This window comes from Rhinoraja longicauda, chromosome 29, assembly GCF_053455715.1.
Source record: "Rhinoraja longicauda isolate Sanriku21f chromosome 29, sRhiLon1.1, whole genome shotgun sequence".
In the NCBI taxonomy this organism is placed as follows: Eukaryota; Metazoa; Chordata; class Chondrichthyes; order Rajiformes; family Arhynchobatidae; genus Rhinoraja; species Rhinoraja longicauda.
The window spans coordinates 14,140,470-14,156,686 of NC_135981.1; the positions used below are offsets into that span (position 1 = coordinate 14,140,470).

The window sequence follows — 16,217 nt, forward strand, 5'->3', positions numbered from 1 at the left end:
AACAGATAACAATGGAAAAAAAATCTTACTTCTGTGGGTAGAGGGGATATTGTGGCTGGTGACAAACCGCAGGCGATGCTACTGGGTCCATATAGGTGCTACTTGCTGATGCTGCATCCGATGATGCTGTAGCAAATCTGCAACCAGCAAAATCATCGGCTTAGTTTAGTTTAGATACTAAATTCTAAACATTACAGTAACCAATCGAATAATCACTCCCCTGGCCCCCACAAAGCATTTGAAACAGCCTTAAATAGGATAAATGCAAAATTACAAATCTACAAGCTCCAAACAATGATAGTTTGTTAATTTATTTGCTGCATATTCACCTCTTGTGAATCATGCACTAGGACACTCAGCTGTCTGTATACCAGAGCTCTGCCAACTCTCATTTAAATGAAATACTTCCCATATTTGCCAAAATGGCCAATTTCTCATTTACCAACATTATGCTCCAAACTCTGATAAATTAGTCAGACATAACTTCTCTTTCAAAAATCGATTAATCTTCTGTGCGTACCTTGAATTTTTCCAAAGTAGCCTTCCATAACGTTGTTAATAAATGCTTCTAATATTCTCTCAACAATTGATGTTAAACTCGCTGACCTAAAAATTCCTGCATTTTATTTCTCTCCCTTTTTGAATAAATAATTTACATTTGCTATTTTATAATCCTCTGGAATGCAATTATCTCCAAGAAACAGTTAACACTTCAGCACAATGAACTTTTGATTTTCTCCCCCCAATCATAATTGATAAATGGTCTCTGATGCGGAACCCTCGTCCATTTTCTCTCTAGAAATGCTGTCTGACCTGATGAATATCCTCTGCTTTTTATTTTTTATTACAGCCCTGAGTGATAGAAATACAAAAGCAAACTCAATTATGTGCATAATTAATCAATACCAAAAAGTCAGATTTATAAAATCCCAACATCAGACAATCTATAGAATTTGGGTATACTAAAGTAACATGTTATTGCAATACTTACTCTGGAACCACCTGCTTGATTTGTGGTTTTACATATCCATCTATTGCTTTTGCTGCAATGGGGATAAGCAGAAAATCAGTTATTAAAATATTTTTGTAAAGATACTTACAGATCCATAATTTTTTTTGAAGATCTTTAAATATTCGAAATAAGTTGAAATAATATTTTGCCAGAGAAATAAAACATGTTCATGAACAGCTATAAAATATCAAAGTAGTAGGATCAGCTCACAAAATAGCAATCAACAAAACTTGCTGTTTCGTGCCTAATTTCATTTTCTGTCCTTGAGGATTTTGTACACAAAACACAAATCACTGCATGTTCCAAGTAATACTTACATAAAGGTGGCGTATAATATTTAGAAAACACATCGTCTTTGGGTCTGTCTGGATATAAATACAGCAAATGATTGAGATCACTAATGCGATCTGCCAGTGATCGAATTGAAAAATCTTTGGTTGTATATGGCAGAAGATTCCAAACCATCCTTTCTCCTGTAAAAATATACCTTTTTTAATTAATACATATTTTATGCCTTAGGAGAAGCAGCAGTGTTTTCACAGTAATACAGTGTATTTTTAAAGTACTTCAAACATTAGATAAAAAATAGCAGAAGCGTTGCAGTACATATGACACTTGTATAACCTCATGTTGGTTGCAGTTATCTAACAGATCAGAGTAAGTTAACGTAATTGTTATTTTAATACATTATCTTTGCACATTACAATTTAAGAATTTTAATATTTAATTAGAATTGCTTAAATGGTCTGCAACAACTGTCATAAGAGTCCGAGGTTAAGGATATGGATGCTTTCCTGTGGTCACACCTGCTTTGTTGGGATTATCTGCTACCCACGCTATTGTAATCCCTCCAATCTCCGAATCACTGAACCGCAGCAGAAAGGTTCCATTTGGCTTCGAAAGCAGCATGTCTTGTGCCTGTTGTTTGTTTACAAACCCCAAAATCGCCCTGCATGAAGCACACGTGAGCATACTAAAATTACTAACGTTTGAATGTTATTCATTGAAGATAAAATACACAAGTTGTATCTCATAAACTATTATCTGAAACCTAATAGTGTAAGGTACTTCACTGTTCCTTTCCTCTCAGCGCCTACTCCTGCCAGGTAGTTAATCAGGGATGAGCAGTATTTAACACCAGCTATGGCCGTATCTCACAATTGAAAAAAGAAAATGTGTCCTCAAAAACTGAAAATTACTTTAATGTGATTTTAGCTGCTTTGAATGGCTTGCAGAAGATTTAAATGCAGTAACATGTCGATCTGGGAAACGCAGACACAGTCAAACAGTAACAACATTACAGAAATTACCCATCATTCCAATGAGGCTTCAGATGCTTTTTTGTCAGCTCCATAACTCCATCAAACCATTGCCAGAATGTGAAATTTCGACCAGGCAAACTTTCCTTTAAGAAAAGAAAATTATGGACAGCATTCTATTACCTTTATATTTTATTTATTTCTCCATCTTCAAAATGAAATAAGCAGTCTTGGGTAATTTCCAGAGTATTTAGCATACACAAAATAAAATCCAAGAATGAATGGTATATCCCTTAATTTTAACTCATTTCTCTATAACCATTCCATAAGCATTTACAAAAGCTTACAGCAAAATAACAGATGCTGAATTTTGTTATCAGACATGATTCAGGCATCAAGAAACGTGGAATAATCCTAATACCATTAAACTGTGGGCATTAAGGATGTAAGAATGCATTTATTTTGCAATGTCTACATGTAGAGTATTTAATAAACCTTCTGCTTTAGCCAGTTCTTAATAGACAAACACCCACATGTAAATGCCCCTTAATTGTCTTGAGGTTTTGAACCCTTTAAGGTTGAAATAGTATTTCTCATGATGCAGTCATATTAAAAAATCACAAGAGTCAATGAGCATGTCTGGGAACTCTTCCGGCTCCTGTAACTAGTGAAGATTACCAACTGTGTAGCAGTTGCCTGCACCATCTGATGACTACATCCAAAATGCCTCAGTTAGATCCGATAAACAAATCTCCCAGATATGCTAATTTGCTTATCAGTTAAACCAGAGAAGGAATTGAGTAAGGCATCCACTATAAAGTGAGAGAAGAGAGTAAAATAATAAGCATCACATGGAATTTAGACACGAGTAAAAACTTATCATTGTGCACTCGCAACTGGGGAACAGAATTGGCAACTGAAATCAAAGGAAGATTGAGAGAGACAATTACCTGTCACTCTTGCAACTTCATACTTAAGATTTAATGATTCAGATTGTACCAATGAACACTAAATTTATCAAAAAGGAATACGGGAATAAAATTGTATTTTGTTTTAATTACAATTTTTTCCTAAGGTATTAAAATGTGAAATAAGTGTAGCCAAATTACAAACATACTCATTGTATCTCTTTGCTGAGACTTTAATTCTTAAGTCAATGCAGGACTGGTTTACTGTTAACTTTTCTGGAACTGTGCAAGCCTGCCTTTAGAGATCTCTCAGGTTGGTATGTGTACAAAAGTTGCACAATGGCTAAACAACAACTTACCCTATTAAACTGAGACCAGGAGATGGTCATATTACTGTAATCATCTGGATGTATAGCCGAACTACTGAATGCTTTCTGAGCAAGGAAAACAAGATTTTCTTCTGATAATCCTCTGTTGCTCTGAACCTCTGCTTTGAATTTCATATTGAGGGCTTCACACAACTGTGGCCAGAGTACTTTATCAGGCACTACAAATGGCACTCTACCCTGAAATTGCAAATAGACAACCGATAAGGAATAAATATTTTCAACAATTTAAGATTTTCATTTTAACACAATACCAGATTAGCCATTCAATGACACGACGTAGAATTCTAAATAGGTATATTCAGGAAAATGGAACAGTTTAATAAGTAATTTGTTAACTGAACTTCAGCTTAGAAAAATGAATGATTACAAAACTCTTGAAGGTTTCTGTTAATCCTATGGGATCTTGAAATATGATCAAGTTGAAAACTGCAAAACTTCGAGACTTTAACTTGGTCCATCTTCCACCTGGTGGAAATGCTCACAGACCTACAGTTATTAATAGTTTACCGTGCCCAAACGTGAACATGGCCGAAAACAGATTCAAACTGACCCTTCTCACTCCAACAGCTATTTTTACTCTAATCTTGCACAATTCCAAAAAAATTAATTAAGATTAATTATGGGTTCCAGGCCAAGTTTATTACTCAGATGTAAGATTCTCATTTTAACTCCTCTTGTTACCTCTATGCTAGAAGAATACATCAAGCTGCAAGTTGCTTTGGAGTCAGGTGTCTCAAGCAGATTACAGCTTCAGAAACTATGGCGCAGCGGTAGAGTTGCTGCCTCACGATGCCAGAGATCCTGACCTCGGGTGCTGTCTGTGTGTGGAGTTTGAATGTTCTCCCAATGACTGTGTGAGTTTTCTCTGGGTGCTCCAGTTTCCACCCACATTCCAAAGACATGCCGGTTGGTAAAATAATTAGCTTCTATAAATTGTCCCCAGTGTGTAGGATGAGAATTAGTGTATGGGTGATCGCTGGTCACTTGATGGGTCAAAGGGCTTGTTTCCACACTGTATCTCTAAACTAAACGAAATCTCTACACCAAAATCCCTATACATTCTTGTAGCATAATTTGAAAGGCAGTACAGATCCCCAAAAGTTAGTTATCAAAAAAGGTTATTTAGTTGGAGAAATTGGAGTGTGTTTGTTTTGTGTCCTCCTTAACAATTACTTTGGAAGTTTTCTACAGGCTAAGAAAACCCCAAACACCTTTAGAGATCGAGTCCACTTACATCTTTGCAAGTAAAGCATAAGAATGTGCTACTTCCAACAATAAAATCCAACAACATTCTCACAAATTGGTGAATTTTGTCTTTAGAAAATAACAGACACTGTAAAAATGTTATATATTTGTAATGATTTGATTAAACTAATATGTGTGCCTACTGCAACCCTTATTTTAAGCTTTCCTATAGATTTTAATATTAAAGTCGATATGACTTACTGGCTCTGCAAATGCATTATCCCAGAGTACAGTGGCAGTGGCATTGTTGTCTTGGCTGCCATGAACTATCACTACCACCGGAAGCGACAAAGTCTGCCAGAAAGAAAAAAAATTACTTAACATTAATTATATCAACAGAATAAAATAATTTTACTGTTAGAATCTCTCAGCAAGTTCTGAATGCAACATACCTTAACTTGAAACACTAGTTCATTTCCACCAACACTGAATTGTGATTCAAAAAGAATGGTGAATTTTTCTTCTGTGACTGATTCTGCTCCACGTCGGTCAGAACGCTTGATTCGTTTCAAAGACTAAGACAGAATCAAAATTTGGGTAGCATCACGACATTTGTATGTTACGAACTTTTGCAACACTATCAGAATGTACAAAATAAACATGTTCTCTCTTAGCTACAATGTTAAAACAATTCAAGTGGAGAACAGTAAATTCTAAAGGAACACAGAGGCAACTAAAACATTACAATCAGAAATTTACTTCCCATTTTGTTCATAAAATCATACACCCTTGCATTTAACCCATCCTGTTCCACCAACAATACTTTACAAACACAAATTGTCTCCCATCAAATTGTCTCCCATCAAAACACAAATTGTCTCCTATTGTTATTCCCATCAAACTTCACACCATTGAATTTTACGGCTTTGTGGTCAAATTTTGTAACGTTGTCAGCGCTGTAGAAGGCCGCTATTTGTATGCCTTGGGTATGCAAGCAAAGAATTTCACTGTACCTTATCACAGGTGACAATAAAGTATTCCCTTCCATTCCAACTTGCCAACCATTCATTTCAAGACAAGTTCAAAGCTCAAAGCAATTCAAGTAATTTAATAAGTGCGAATAAAATTTGGGAATAAAATAGCAACCATGAAACTAACAGACTGTCAAAATGCCCTGATGGAAATAGCCTATATGACTGCAAACCCACTAGTGTGGATGAAATTTAACTGTCACCTTTATTTAGTGGAAATTGGAGGCAGCCTCAGCAGCATCCACACAATGATAGAAACCTGGGTTCAATCCTGACACTGGGTGTAGTGTAGATTTTACACTTTCTGCCACTGGTGCTTTGCTTTCCTCTCCTCCCATATGCTAAAAACATATGAATTGGTACGTGAATTGGCTTTAGTACATTCCCTTTAGTGTGTATCCTAGCGGTAAGAAAGTTGATTAGAATTTGGGGAGAATAAAAACTAGGGTTAATGCTAACCATCCACCATGGGATATAGAACAAATTGTGTTTGGGTTGAAATCTACTAATGTATTTTACTGCCCCCCAAATGAATTGCACAGCAGTACGAACACCTGTCATACTGAAGATTTTTGCTTACCATATTTCTAAAGTTGGCACTTAAGGTTCCTGTTGCTTGATGGTACTCCATAACGCAACAGTTATTTAATATTTCACCACTGCTGTCACTGCCAGAAACACAAGTGAAAAAAAAAATCAGTTTCTTTAAAAAAAATAATCTAAATAAAAAGATTTGTTGCATTGTACAGGAGCGCATTTTAAGGACGATACAAGTAATTGTCATAATAACACTGTTGATTTCAAAGGTAAATATGAGACACAGTCAGTCCCATCTGCACATCAGCAGGGAAGATGCTTCATGCTCTGAAAATAATCACCTTCCCAGGATTGAGGAGGATTTCCCATCTGTAGACAGTTATTCTATCGACAGTAATTAAACTGAGTAACCCAAGGTTGACATATTATCCACATTTGGTTGAAGAAGGACTTTAGTTATACCTGGACTAATTATCTTCCTCTATGGTGCCTTTATTATTTCAAGGAGTAAAATAAATAATCTATTATTGAATTGATTTTCTAACTCTATCCCTCCAAAATGTTGTGTGCATTTAATTCTATAATTATAAACAATGAAAATTAATGGAAAGTGCGAGACTCAGTGAATTCAACTAGTATGTGATTGAACAGAACTAACTACATCTAGCTTACCTTTCATGAAACTGAGCAAGACCATTGCATTGCATGTTTCAAAATTGAACAATATAAGTGAATCTTGTTAGGAAACTGAAAGAAAAGTTCAGAGCAAACAACTAAGAGAGCACGATGAAGTGGGTAAAAGAAGGGAAGGAGTCGTGTTAGTTTAGTACTAGTCCCCAGAAGCTCTTTTTTGAAGGGAATATTTTCATGAGTACTCTGTACTGCAGCAGGTGAGACAGGCAGGAGGATCAGGCAAGCAAGTGGATAAATGTAGAATTACACTGGTTATGTAGGAAAATAACTGCAGATGCTGGTACAAATCGAAGGTATCACAAAATGCTGGAGTAACTCAGCAGGTCAGGCAGCATCTAGGAGAGAAGGAATGGGTGACGTTTCGGGTCGAGACCCTTCATCAGACTGACACTGGTTAAGTTCATACGTATAGAAGACAAAAAAAGTGTAAATTTGTGTTTATTGTGTTGTGCAGGGATATGCCATGATTATCTATCCTATAAATTCTCTTATCAGTCATCATATAGATTTATGGATGGTTTGGATATTTAATTAGAGATATGTGCAAATTTAGAGGAATAAAACTGTTGGAAGAACTCAGAGGGTCAAGCAGCTGATGTGAAGGCAAAAGAATGGGAAACGTTTTGGGTCAAGAACGTGCATCAGGACTGGTCATCGCTTTGTTACTACGGATACTGCCGAATTCCTCTAACAGTTTGGTTTTTGCTCAAGATTCCAGCAGCTGCAGGCTCTTGTGCCTCAGATTTAGAGAAATGCTATGAAGAGAAGGACAGATAAAATTCCATGCAGAGAAATGTTCCATTGTGTAAGCAATGAAGGGAAGAATAACAACTTAGAGGAAGAATAGAGGAACTCAGATGGAAAAGGATTAATCAACATTAAGATGAAAATAAATAAAATAGTCTCTGAAAAAAGTAAAACAAATTCCGGATTCCATGGATGGGACACTTACTTTCTTGTATTTTCATTTTTCAGAAGTGCCTTTGCTTGCTGTTCACTGATAATAGTTGCTTTCACTTGGGGTGGATTCATGTGTACATTAAGCTTTCCACCAACTAATAAACGTACTGTGGCAGCAAACTTTGTCTGAGTCTTCAAAACCTGAGGGGGTTGTTTTTCAATAATAAAGGTGCTGTACAAAACAACAAATGAATAATGACTTAGTACCATTTGTTCTACCTAACTACTAAAGCTAATGACAAATTAAACATAAAATAGATTTATTCACAAAAACATATTTCCTTGCCATTTTTACAGAATCACAGAAAGGTCACAGCTCAGGAGAATATCATTTAGTGCGTTGTGGCCCTGCTGACTCCATGTAAGAACATACCACTCTCCTGCGGCCTTTCTATAATCTTTCCGATGTACTGACCTTGTAACTAGTGCAGATATTACATCTGTAATTGTTGCATTGAGTTCTGTAAGTAACTCCTCCACTGGGCCCGGGATGGGAAGCTGTTGTCTTTGGTGCTCAGCTCGCCTGATCTGCTGACGATTCTGCCATATTGTCTCTGCTAATTTCTCACACCTGCAAGTACAACAAGTTTCCCAATAATAGCATGGCAAATAGCAAAGCAACTTTTTGCCTGGATATAATTGAACTATAGTTGAACATTGTAACAATTCTAGAAGTTGCTGAAGGACATATATCATTTTTTGAACATGCTTATCATTTTTCCGTAAGCATATTTGCAATAGAATATGTTACTTGATTGTAGCAACTCGCTGTGAAATTATTTGTAAATTAAAAATATTCAAATACGAGGAACAACTAATTTTCAATATTTATGGATGGTTGTTTAATTAGGCATTAAAGATGTGCTATGTTAGCTCTACTATTTGTCAGCAGTTTAATAATTAATTTGTTTAAAGTAAACATATCCCTTTAAAGCTCAGACCCTAAAGAGAAAAGTACAGCCTTTGCCAACAAGCTAAGTAATAGCACAGATTAAATGAAACAGCATGCCAGGGACTGGTAAAATATAAAATTCAGCAACGGTGGACCAAGATTTCAAGAAGGAAAGAGGAAGTAAAATACAAATCTGCAAGAGATGAAAAGGCACTCTATAAAAGCTTCTACTGGTGCAGAAAAAAAGGAAAAGATGATCAAAGATTAATGTTTGACTCATTGCAGAGAAAAAAGATTGCAGAAAAATTAAACAAAATTTCTATTTTCTCTATTAATACAATGGTAGAAAATATCCTCCAGGAAATAGTGGAGAACAACAGATCTACAGCGAATAAGGAACTGAACGAAATTAGCATTTGTAAAAACATAATTGGGTTAGAAAGCAATTGGATTGAAAGTCATCAAGATTGCAGAATCTAGTGACCTGCATCCCAAGATCTTGAAAGAAGCATCAGTTCCATCTTCCCACAATTCCACAGATTTTAAAATTCTAGAATAGCTGGCCCAGATTGGAAGATAACAAGAACAATCCCAATATTTAATAAAGGGGAGAGAAAAAACAGTAAAGGTAAAGTGAGGTTATTGTAGAAAAATTACAATTTGTGGGATTGTCGGTAATATACCCACATGGATTGTGGATTAGTTAGTGGACAGAAAACAGAAAGCAAGTAAATAGGTTATTTTCAGGTTGAGGGATTGCAACTAGTTGGGGTCACAGGGATTGGTGCTGGGGCTAGCAGGTCACGATCCAAATCAGTGGATTGTATGAAAGGATCAGGAGCAATATATTGACATTTGTTGACAAGGTAGTGCTGGGTGCCAGTGAGATTCCTAAAAAAAATTATAGATACTTTAGGGGGACATAGATGGCTTACATGAACAGATGAGGACACAGTAGATGAAATATTATGTGAAAAAATGTGATGATATCCTCTTTCATAGAAAAATAAAATAACAAAGTAATTAAGTGATGAAAGATTGAAAGGGATTGATGTTCATTAAGACCTGGGTGCTCTTGTACATGAATTACGGACGGTCAACATAAAGGTTCAGCAAGGAACTAGGAAGGCAACAGTACATTGGCCTTTCTTGTTGAAAGTACTAACGTGTTATATCACAACTATGAAAGACCCTGGTGCTCCTTGAAATTCTCTTACACATTTGCCCCTCCGTTTCCTCTATGAATCAATGAACCATTGAATGAGATGAAAAACATCTATAAAGAAACTCCTGCCATAATACCCGGCCATGAAAGCACCTAATCTCAGCCGCGTAATTGGAGATAAGTGCAGCTCAATCATATTCTTTTAATAAACAAGGACACATTTTTAAAAGTAATCCTGCTGTTCTGAAACCTATTCAAATAAAATATAATGAATCAAATGTGAATTTCTTACCATGTCTGAAGAACGTCCAAACCTCCTTCAGACTGACCACCATTCCCAGCTAACTGCTGTCGACGTTTCCACTGAATCAATTCATCATCTAAAATAATTGTCTGGAGTTTACGAAGCAACTGCAATGTCTTTTGGTGTTTCTCAGCTAGATCCTACAGGGTACATAGGAAAATTACACTTTGGTTAGAAATTATATTTCTGTGGGGGCTGTTAGAAATAATTAAAGCTGTTTTAAAAAAAATCAAAATACTGATGAAATGAATTTAATTTTAATTTTAGTCTGGTGAAAAGTACAAAGTCCAACCAAGAATAAACCAAAGTCTTGTTTAATCTAATTCTTCCATCAGATTATTACTTTCATCTCAAGCAATTCTAACCCAAAGGTAACCTGACAAATGTACAAGAAGATAGACACAAAAAGCTGGAGTAATCAGCGGGTCAGGAAGCATCTCTGGAGAAAAGGAATAGGTGACATTTTGGGTCGAGACCCTTCTTTAGACAGAGTCAGGGGAAAGGGGAACGAGATATATAGACAGTGATATAGAACAAATGAATGAAAGTTATATGTACAATACAAACTTAAGAGCGGCACAACGGTAAGGTTGCTGCTTTACACGACAGAGACCCGGGTTCAATTCTGACTACTGGTCTGTCTGCACGGAGTCTGTATGTTCTCCCTGAGTCCATGTGGATTTTCTCTGGGTGCTCCAGTATCCTCCCACATTCCAAAGACGTACATGTTTGTAGGTTAATTGTCATTGGTAAGAATTGTAAATTGTAAATTGTAAATTAGGATAGTGCTAATGTATGGGGTGATCACTGTCGGCGCAGACTTGGTAAGCCAAAAGGCCTGTTTCCACGCTATTTCTCTAAAATCTAACTCTTCATAATTTCACAAAGAAATTATAATAGTGAGGATTGTGAACTAACAAAGATGGTAAAAAAAACCTATTCATTGATTTGAACAGTTAACATTGAAACACAGATGCTGCCTGGCCTGCTGAGTATCTCCAGGTTTTACTTTTTTCCCCCCAGACTTTCATCATCTGCAGGTTTTAACTTTTCAATTACAGTATTGGGTAAATACTTGAGGTGAGGTTAAAAGATATGTGGGTTAATTAGGAATCTAAAGGAAATCTTTATGTAGTGTCAGAAGTGTTAACTTGTTATTCAGTAATGGTCTTAACTAAAAACAGTGCAGCAAATTTAGCTTGAAATGAAGTAGGAAAGCAAAACAGTTTAAAGACAGGTAAAAAATAAGGCAGATTATAAAGTAGGAAAATGCAGATAGAACACACTCCGAGGAAATGAAAGAAGGGATCGTGGAAGTTTTGAATGTTTTGGCCACAATTGGCAAACACCTCCTTATTATGGTCTTAATATCAAAGGACGCCTCATGTTACAAACTCATTTAAAGGGGAACCATTTAATCCTGTAACCTGATAATTAGTGGTCAAGAAATGGTTAGACATAATAATCTAAAATGAAGTTAATTGCCATATGGCAAAAATATAACACAAATGAAAGTCACAGTTCTGTTTGATTAATTTGATGGGGGATGGAGTGGGTGAGTAAGAGGGGGGGAGATAAGGGGGGTTGATGGGGGGATGGAATGGGTGAGTGGGTGGGGGGTGTAGGGAAGAGGGGGAGATAAGGGGAGTTGATGGGGGATGGAATGGGTCGGTGGGTGAGTGGGGGGGATAAGGGGTGTTGAAGGGGAATGGAGTGGGTGAGTGGGGGGCGTGAAGAGAAGAGGGGGGGGATAAGAGCTGTTGGAGGGGATGGAGTGGGTGAGTGGGGGGATGGAGTGGGTGAGTGGGGGGAGAGGAGTGAGTGGGGGGGGGTGAGAGGAGGAGGGGGTATAAGGGGGGTTGAGGGGGGATGGAGTGGGTGAGTGGGGAAGAGGGGTTTGCACGGAGGGTTGCCGCACCCGCAGGAGAGATTTGGACCCACGCCCGTCTAATTAATTATAAATTTCTATCCTTCTTTTGTATTATTCACAAAACAGCACATTCTTTTTAAGAAAATGTTTTGTGATGATAAATTGATAAATACCAGTCTGTATTGCTGTAGTGTCTGTGCTTCTCGCTGTAACCAACCCTCCAAAGACGTCCGCTTTTGTTGTAAGCTTTGCTCTCGCAGGGTACGATTCTGGTCCTGTGGACTTAGCTGTGCAAGTTGAGCAAGCTGAGCTAGAAAAAGAATCATTTCACATCAGTGTTAAATAGAAATAAAAGGCCTTTAAAATTGCAAGCAAAAAGTGGTTTAATCCATATATACTGCCCAACCACTTGTCATACTGCCCAACCACTTGTACCACCTTCCATCTGTACAGAAACTATGGGCTAATTTGCTACGTATGGACTGATGTTAGAGACTTGCTGTCTGTACCTATCAAAGAATTGCACGAGTCATGCCAGTGACAGTCTTCATTTAATAACTGAGCATTTAAGAATTACTCTACTAATGAAAATTCTGAAAATTCTGCTCCATCAAGCACCCGCACCAAACCTTGCAAAAGACAAAAACAAGATATGATACAGTAAATTACCAATGGCTTGAGGTGGAAATTCCAAATGAGCTGTCAGAAGTGCGGCCGTCCTTCAAGGCTGCCCTGTTTTGCATCTTTTCTCAATGATATCATGGAATGTTGGTTGAATTCATGAAAGCCAATTATAAACGCGTCTATGCAAAGTAACCTGCACTGAATACGAAGCCATAATAACTGCTCAAACCTGATCCTAAAACAAAGTTCTACGCCACCTGTAATCATCTAAAAATATAATAATTATTTGTAACAGCTCCTGGAATCTAGCGTTCCCTCTGAACAAATGCTGGAAAAAAAGGGGAAGCCACATCAAAGATCGCTAGACATTTGTGGTTAGCTTTATAAGATCAGGGCCAAGTGTCATTACTGTGTGACTGACTGCAAAAACCCCAACCATTACCTATTCTGCATTCATGAGGATAGTTCTCTTAGTTTTACATAAAATTATGCAATTTCGGACAACTATAGCCTAAAAAAAGTCTTTTGATCAACCCTCTCCACATGTTCACCTATGGAAAATGAAACTTCTGCTTAGTTTTTTTATCAAAAGCCAAGTTTTTTGTTTGAGGTTTAGAGAACCAAGTGCAGTAGAAATTTAGGATGATTTCCTGATCATCTGCAAATGATAATTTAGAGCAATCGTCACATTTTATACTGCTTCTAATATAATGTACTTCATAATTAAACACGATTTTCATTCCCTTTATTTTTAGGCCACAATCTCTTTCCAGAACTCCTTCTGAGATGTCAAATTGCTGAGCATGCAATCAATGGATGCACTACGCACATTTCTGGTCATTACCTTAATATAACATGTAGCAAAACATTTAACGATGAGAGGAATGAAGGTTATGAAGTTGGAGGTAGTGCATGAAAATGCACAATTTAAAATTAAACAATTAGATACGACAATCTGCATAAAAGTTCAAATCCATTGAAAATTCTGTGGTGACAAATTCGTTACCTTGTATCCGTAGACTCTCTTGATATTGAATGATAAAGTATTCTTGGGTGTGCTGAAGCTTTCGTAGTTCATTCTCAGTATCTTGAGTCATTAATCTTAGCTCCTCAAATGTCTGGTTTATTTGTAGGTGTTTTTGAGACATGGAATCCAGTAAACCTACAGGCGAACTTGGCTGCATGCAAAAAGAAGCATTAGTGGAGTTCAAAGATGTTTACTCAGATTTCACCACAAAGAACTATATCCCAATTAACTCTGCTATTTAAAAAATAAATAAAATAGTGACACAATGGCATAATGGTAGAGCCTCAGTGTCAGAAACCTGTTCGACCCTGACTATGGATGCTCTCTGTACGTGTGTACGTTCTTCCTATGACCACATGGGTTTACTCTGGGTACTCCGGCTTCCTCCCACATTCCAAAGATGTGCAGTTTTATACATTAATTCGCTTCTGTAAATTGCCCCTAATGTGTAGGATAAAAAAGTGGGATAACATAGAACAGGTGATCGATGATCAGATTGGGCCTGGTGGGCTGATGACCCTGTTTCCATGTTATATTTCTAAACCAAATTAAAACCAAACCAAACTAAAATCTTGAAGTCACAAGGACAAGGATTAAAAGAAAAATGTCTAAAAATCCTTCCAAACAATAAATGTTAACCAACTGAAGGGCCCCAAACATGGACAAATCAATTGTGAAAAATGTAAATTCTCTGGACGAGCGACATTGAAGCGATGGCTAAAAGAAGCACACAGGAGACTAAGCAGGTTCTTCAACAATTCTTACCAACCTCCAGAGATATATTGTAGGGTTGCATCTCAATTTGTTTTTGGAACAACTCTGCCCAGGGCTGCAAGAATCTGTCGGCCATCACCCAGGCCAGATTCCCCACCACCACCCACCTTCAATTGGAATGCTGGATATTTGCTCTGTAACTGTAATGCTACTCTGTTGTAACACCATATTCTACACTGATATTTTTCTCTTTGCAAACTCTGTTGTACTTGAGCATGGCGTGACTGTACTCATATAGAGTATGATCTGATTTAATTGGATAGAAAACAAACAAAAACTTTTCACGATACCTCGTACACGTGACAATAATAAACCAATTCCTAGACCAGTGATAAACAGGTTAAAGAGCTATTGAAGAAATTGCACCCTTTCTTTGTGGTACTTACATTTGTAGCTTCCCTAATTAGTCTCTGCTCATGGTACAATATGTGTTTGATTGATCGAACCAGTTCCAGTGGACATCGATCATAAGTATTCTAGAAATAATAATGAAAACATTAAACCTGTAAGCAGAAATTACATTTTCAAAATCTGAAATCCATGCAGAGAGAAATGTTCCAGTACTAATTCAATTCACTGAAACAGCCCGTCATGAGAAAAATGTATTTAATATAAAGTGCATTATTTTCTATATTTTTAACCCTATTCTGAATTGTAGGCAAAGATTGTTAGGTTATAGGTACAAAGAACAGCAAGTTACCCAATGGCAGCTAGATTCACAAATTTAGATGGCCAGTGCTGGAAATTATTTGGCTGACAAAGGCAATCCAGCTGGTGATCCAATTCAATATCAGACAAATTAAATTAAGTAGTCTGCCCATTTACCCAGAAGAGGCATAGAGTTAAGAGTATCGACCAGTCAGAGAATTGTCATTTTGCCAGTACAGAAATCCAGGGAAATATTGCAGGCAGTCAACTTTGTGCACATATTTGTAACTTTTTTGGTGAATCATTGGGGAGCTGGCAATGCACATATAATTTGCTACTTTTTCCCACTACTTGTATTTGATTGGCAAAAAATAAAATGGAGAAAAAGAAATTGCAAAACATGATTGTTAATAAAACTGCCAAGTAAAGAGTAACCAAATTGTAATTTTCTTCAACAATGGAAGAAGAAAAGTGAAACATGTGACAGACTGGATTTATTGGTAAAAACAAATTAATTTTAAAATATTTTGTTAGTCAACTAAAAACTGGAAAATGTAAATTAAAATGTTTACACTCCATTAAGCTTACAATGATAAAATATAGTAATTAATTAATATCTAGTCACAAAAATGCAGCTTGTATAGCTGGAGTTAACTACATTTAGAATTCACACCCACCTTTAACTGAGTGGCATAATTCCCTAATTTCAACTTTAGTACAAAAACATCTTCACCCATTAGATGATCAGCTTTCTTCTGTAACTCTTGTATTAATGTCTCAAGCAACCTCTGTGCTTGATATTCATCTTGTGGATTCTCCAGGTCTATCGAGTCCCTAAAGTGAAATAAATTTGCAAAAATGTGCAGTCAAAACACCTTAGCCAATAAATATTTAAAAAAATAAAACATGATAGAATTGCTTATAGATTAGCTTTCATTT

At 36.7% G+C, this 16,217-nt stretch overlaps 1 protein-coding gene across 6 annotated transcripts in view; it reads right to left on the reverse strand.

Annotated features, from left to right (window-relative positions):
* The window catches only part of LOC144607750 (signal transducer and activator of transcription 5B-like), a 97,509-nt gene that overhangs the window by 12,575 nt on the left and 68,717 nt on the right, over nt 1-16,217 (reverse strand). For all 6 annotated transcript variants that reach the window (XM_078424793.1, XM_078424790.1, XM_078424789.1 and 3 more), the window contains 16 exons: nt 15,956-16,112; nt 15,017-15,106; nt 13,836-14,007; nt 12,379-12,515; nt 10,324-10,475; nt 8,390-8,545; nt 7,967-8,146; nt 6,365-6,452; nt 5,206-5,328; nt 5,015-5,107; nt 3,539-3,745; nt 2,323-2,417; nt 1,819-1,961; nt 1,330-1,485; nt 992-1,043; nt 30-137 (listed from right to left, as the gene is read on the reverse strand). In XM_078424793.1, coding sequence (XP_078280919.1) covers nt 30-137; nt 992-1,043; nt 1,330-1,485; nt 1,819-1,961; nt 2,323-2,417; nt 3,539-3,745; nt 5,015-5,107; nt 5,206-5,328; nt 6,365-6,452; nt 7,967-8,146; nt 8,390-8,545; nt 10,324-10,475; nt 12,379-12,515; nt 13,836-14,007; nt 15,017-15,106; nt 15,956-16,112 — 2,109 coding nt within the window. The remainder of the gene's footprint in view (nt 1-29; nt 138-991; nt 1,044-1,329; nt 1,486-1,818; nt 1,962-2,322; nt 2,418-3,538; nt 3,746-5,014; nt 5,108-5,205; nt 5,329-6,364; nt 6,453-7,966; nt 8,147-8,389; nt 8,546-10,323; nt 10,476-12,378; nt 12,516-13,835; nt 14,008-15,016; nt 15,107-15,955; nt 16,113-16,217) is intronic.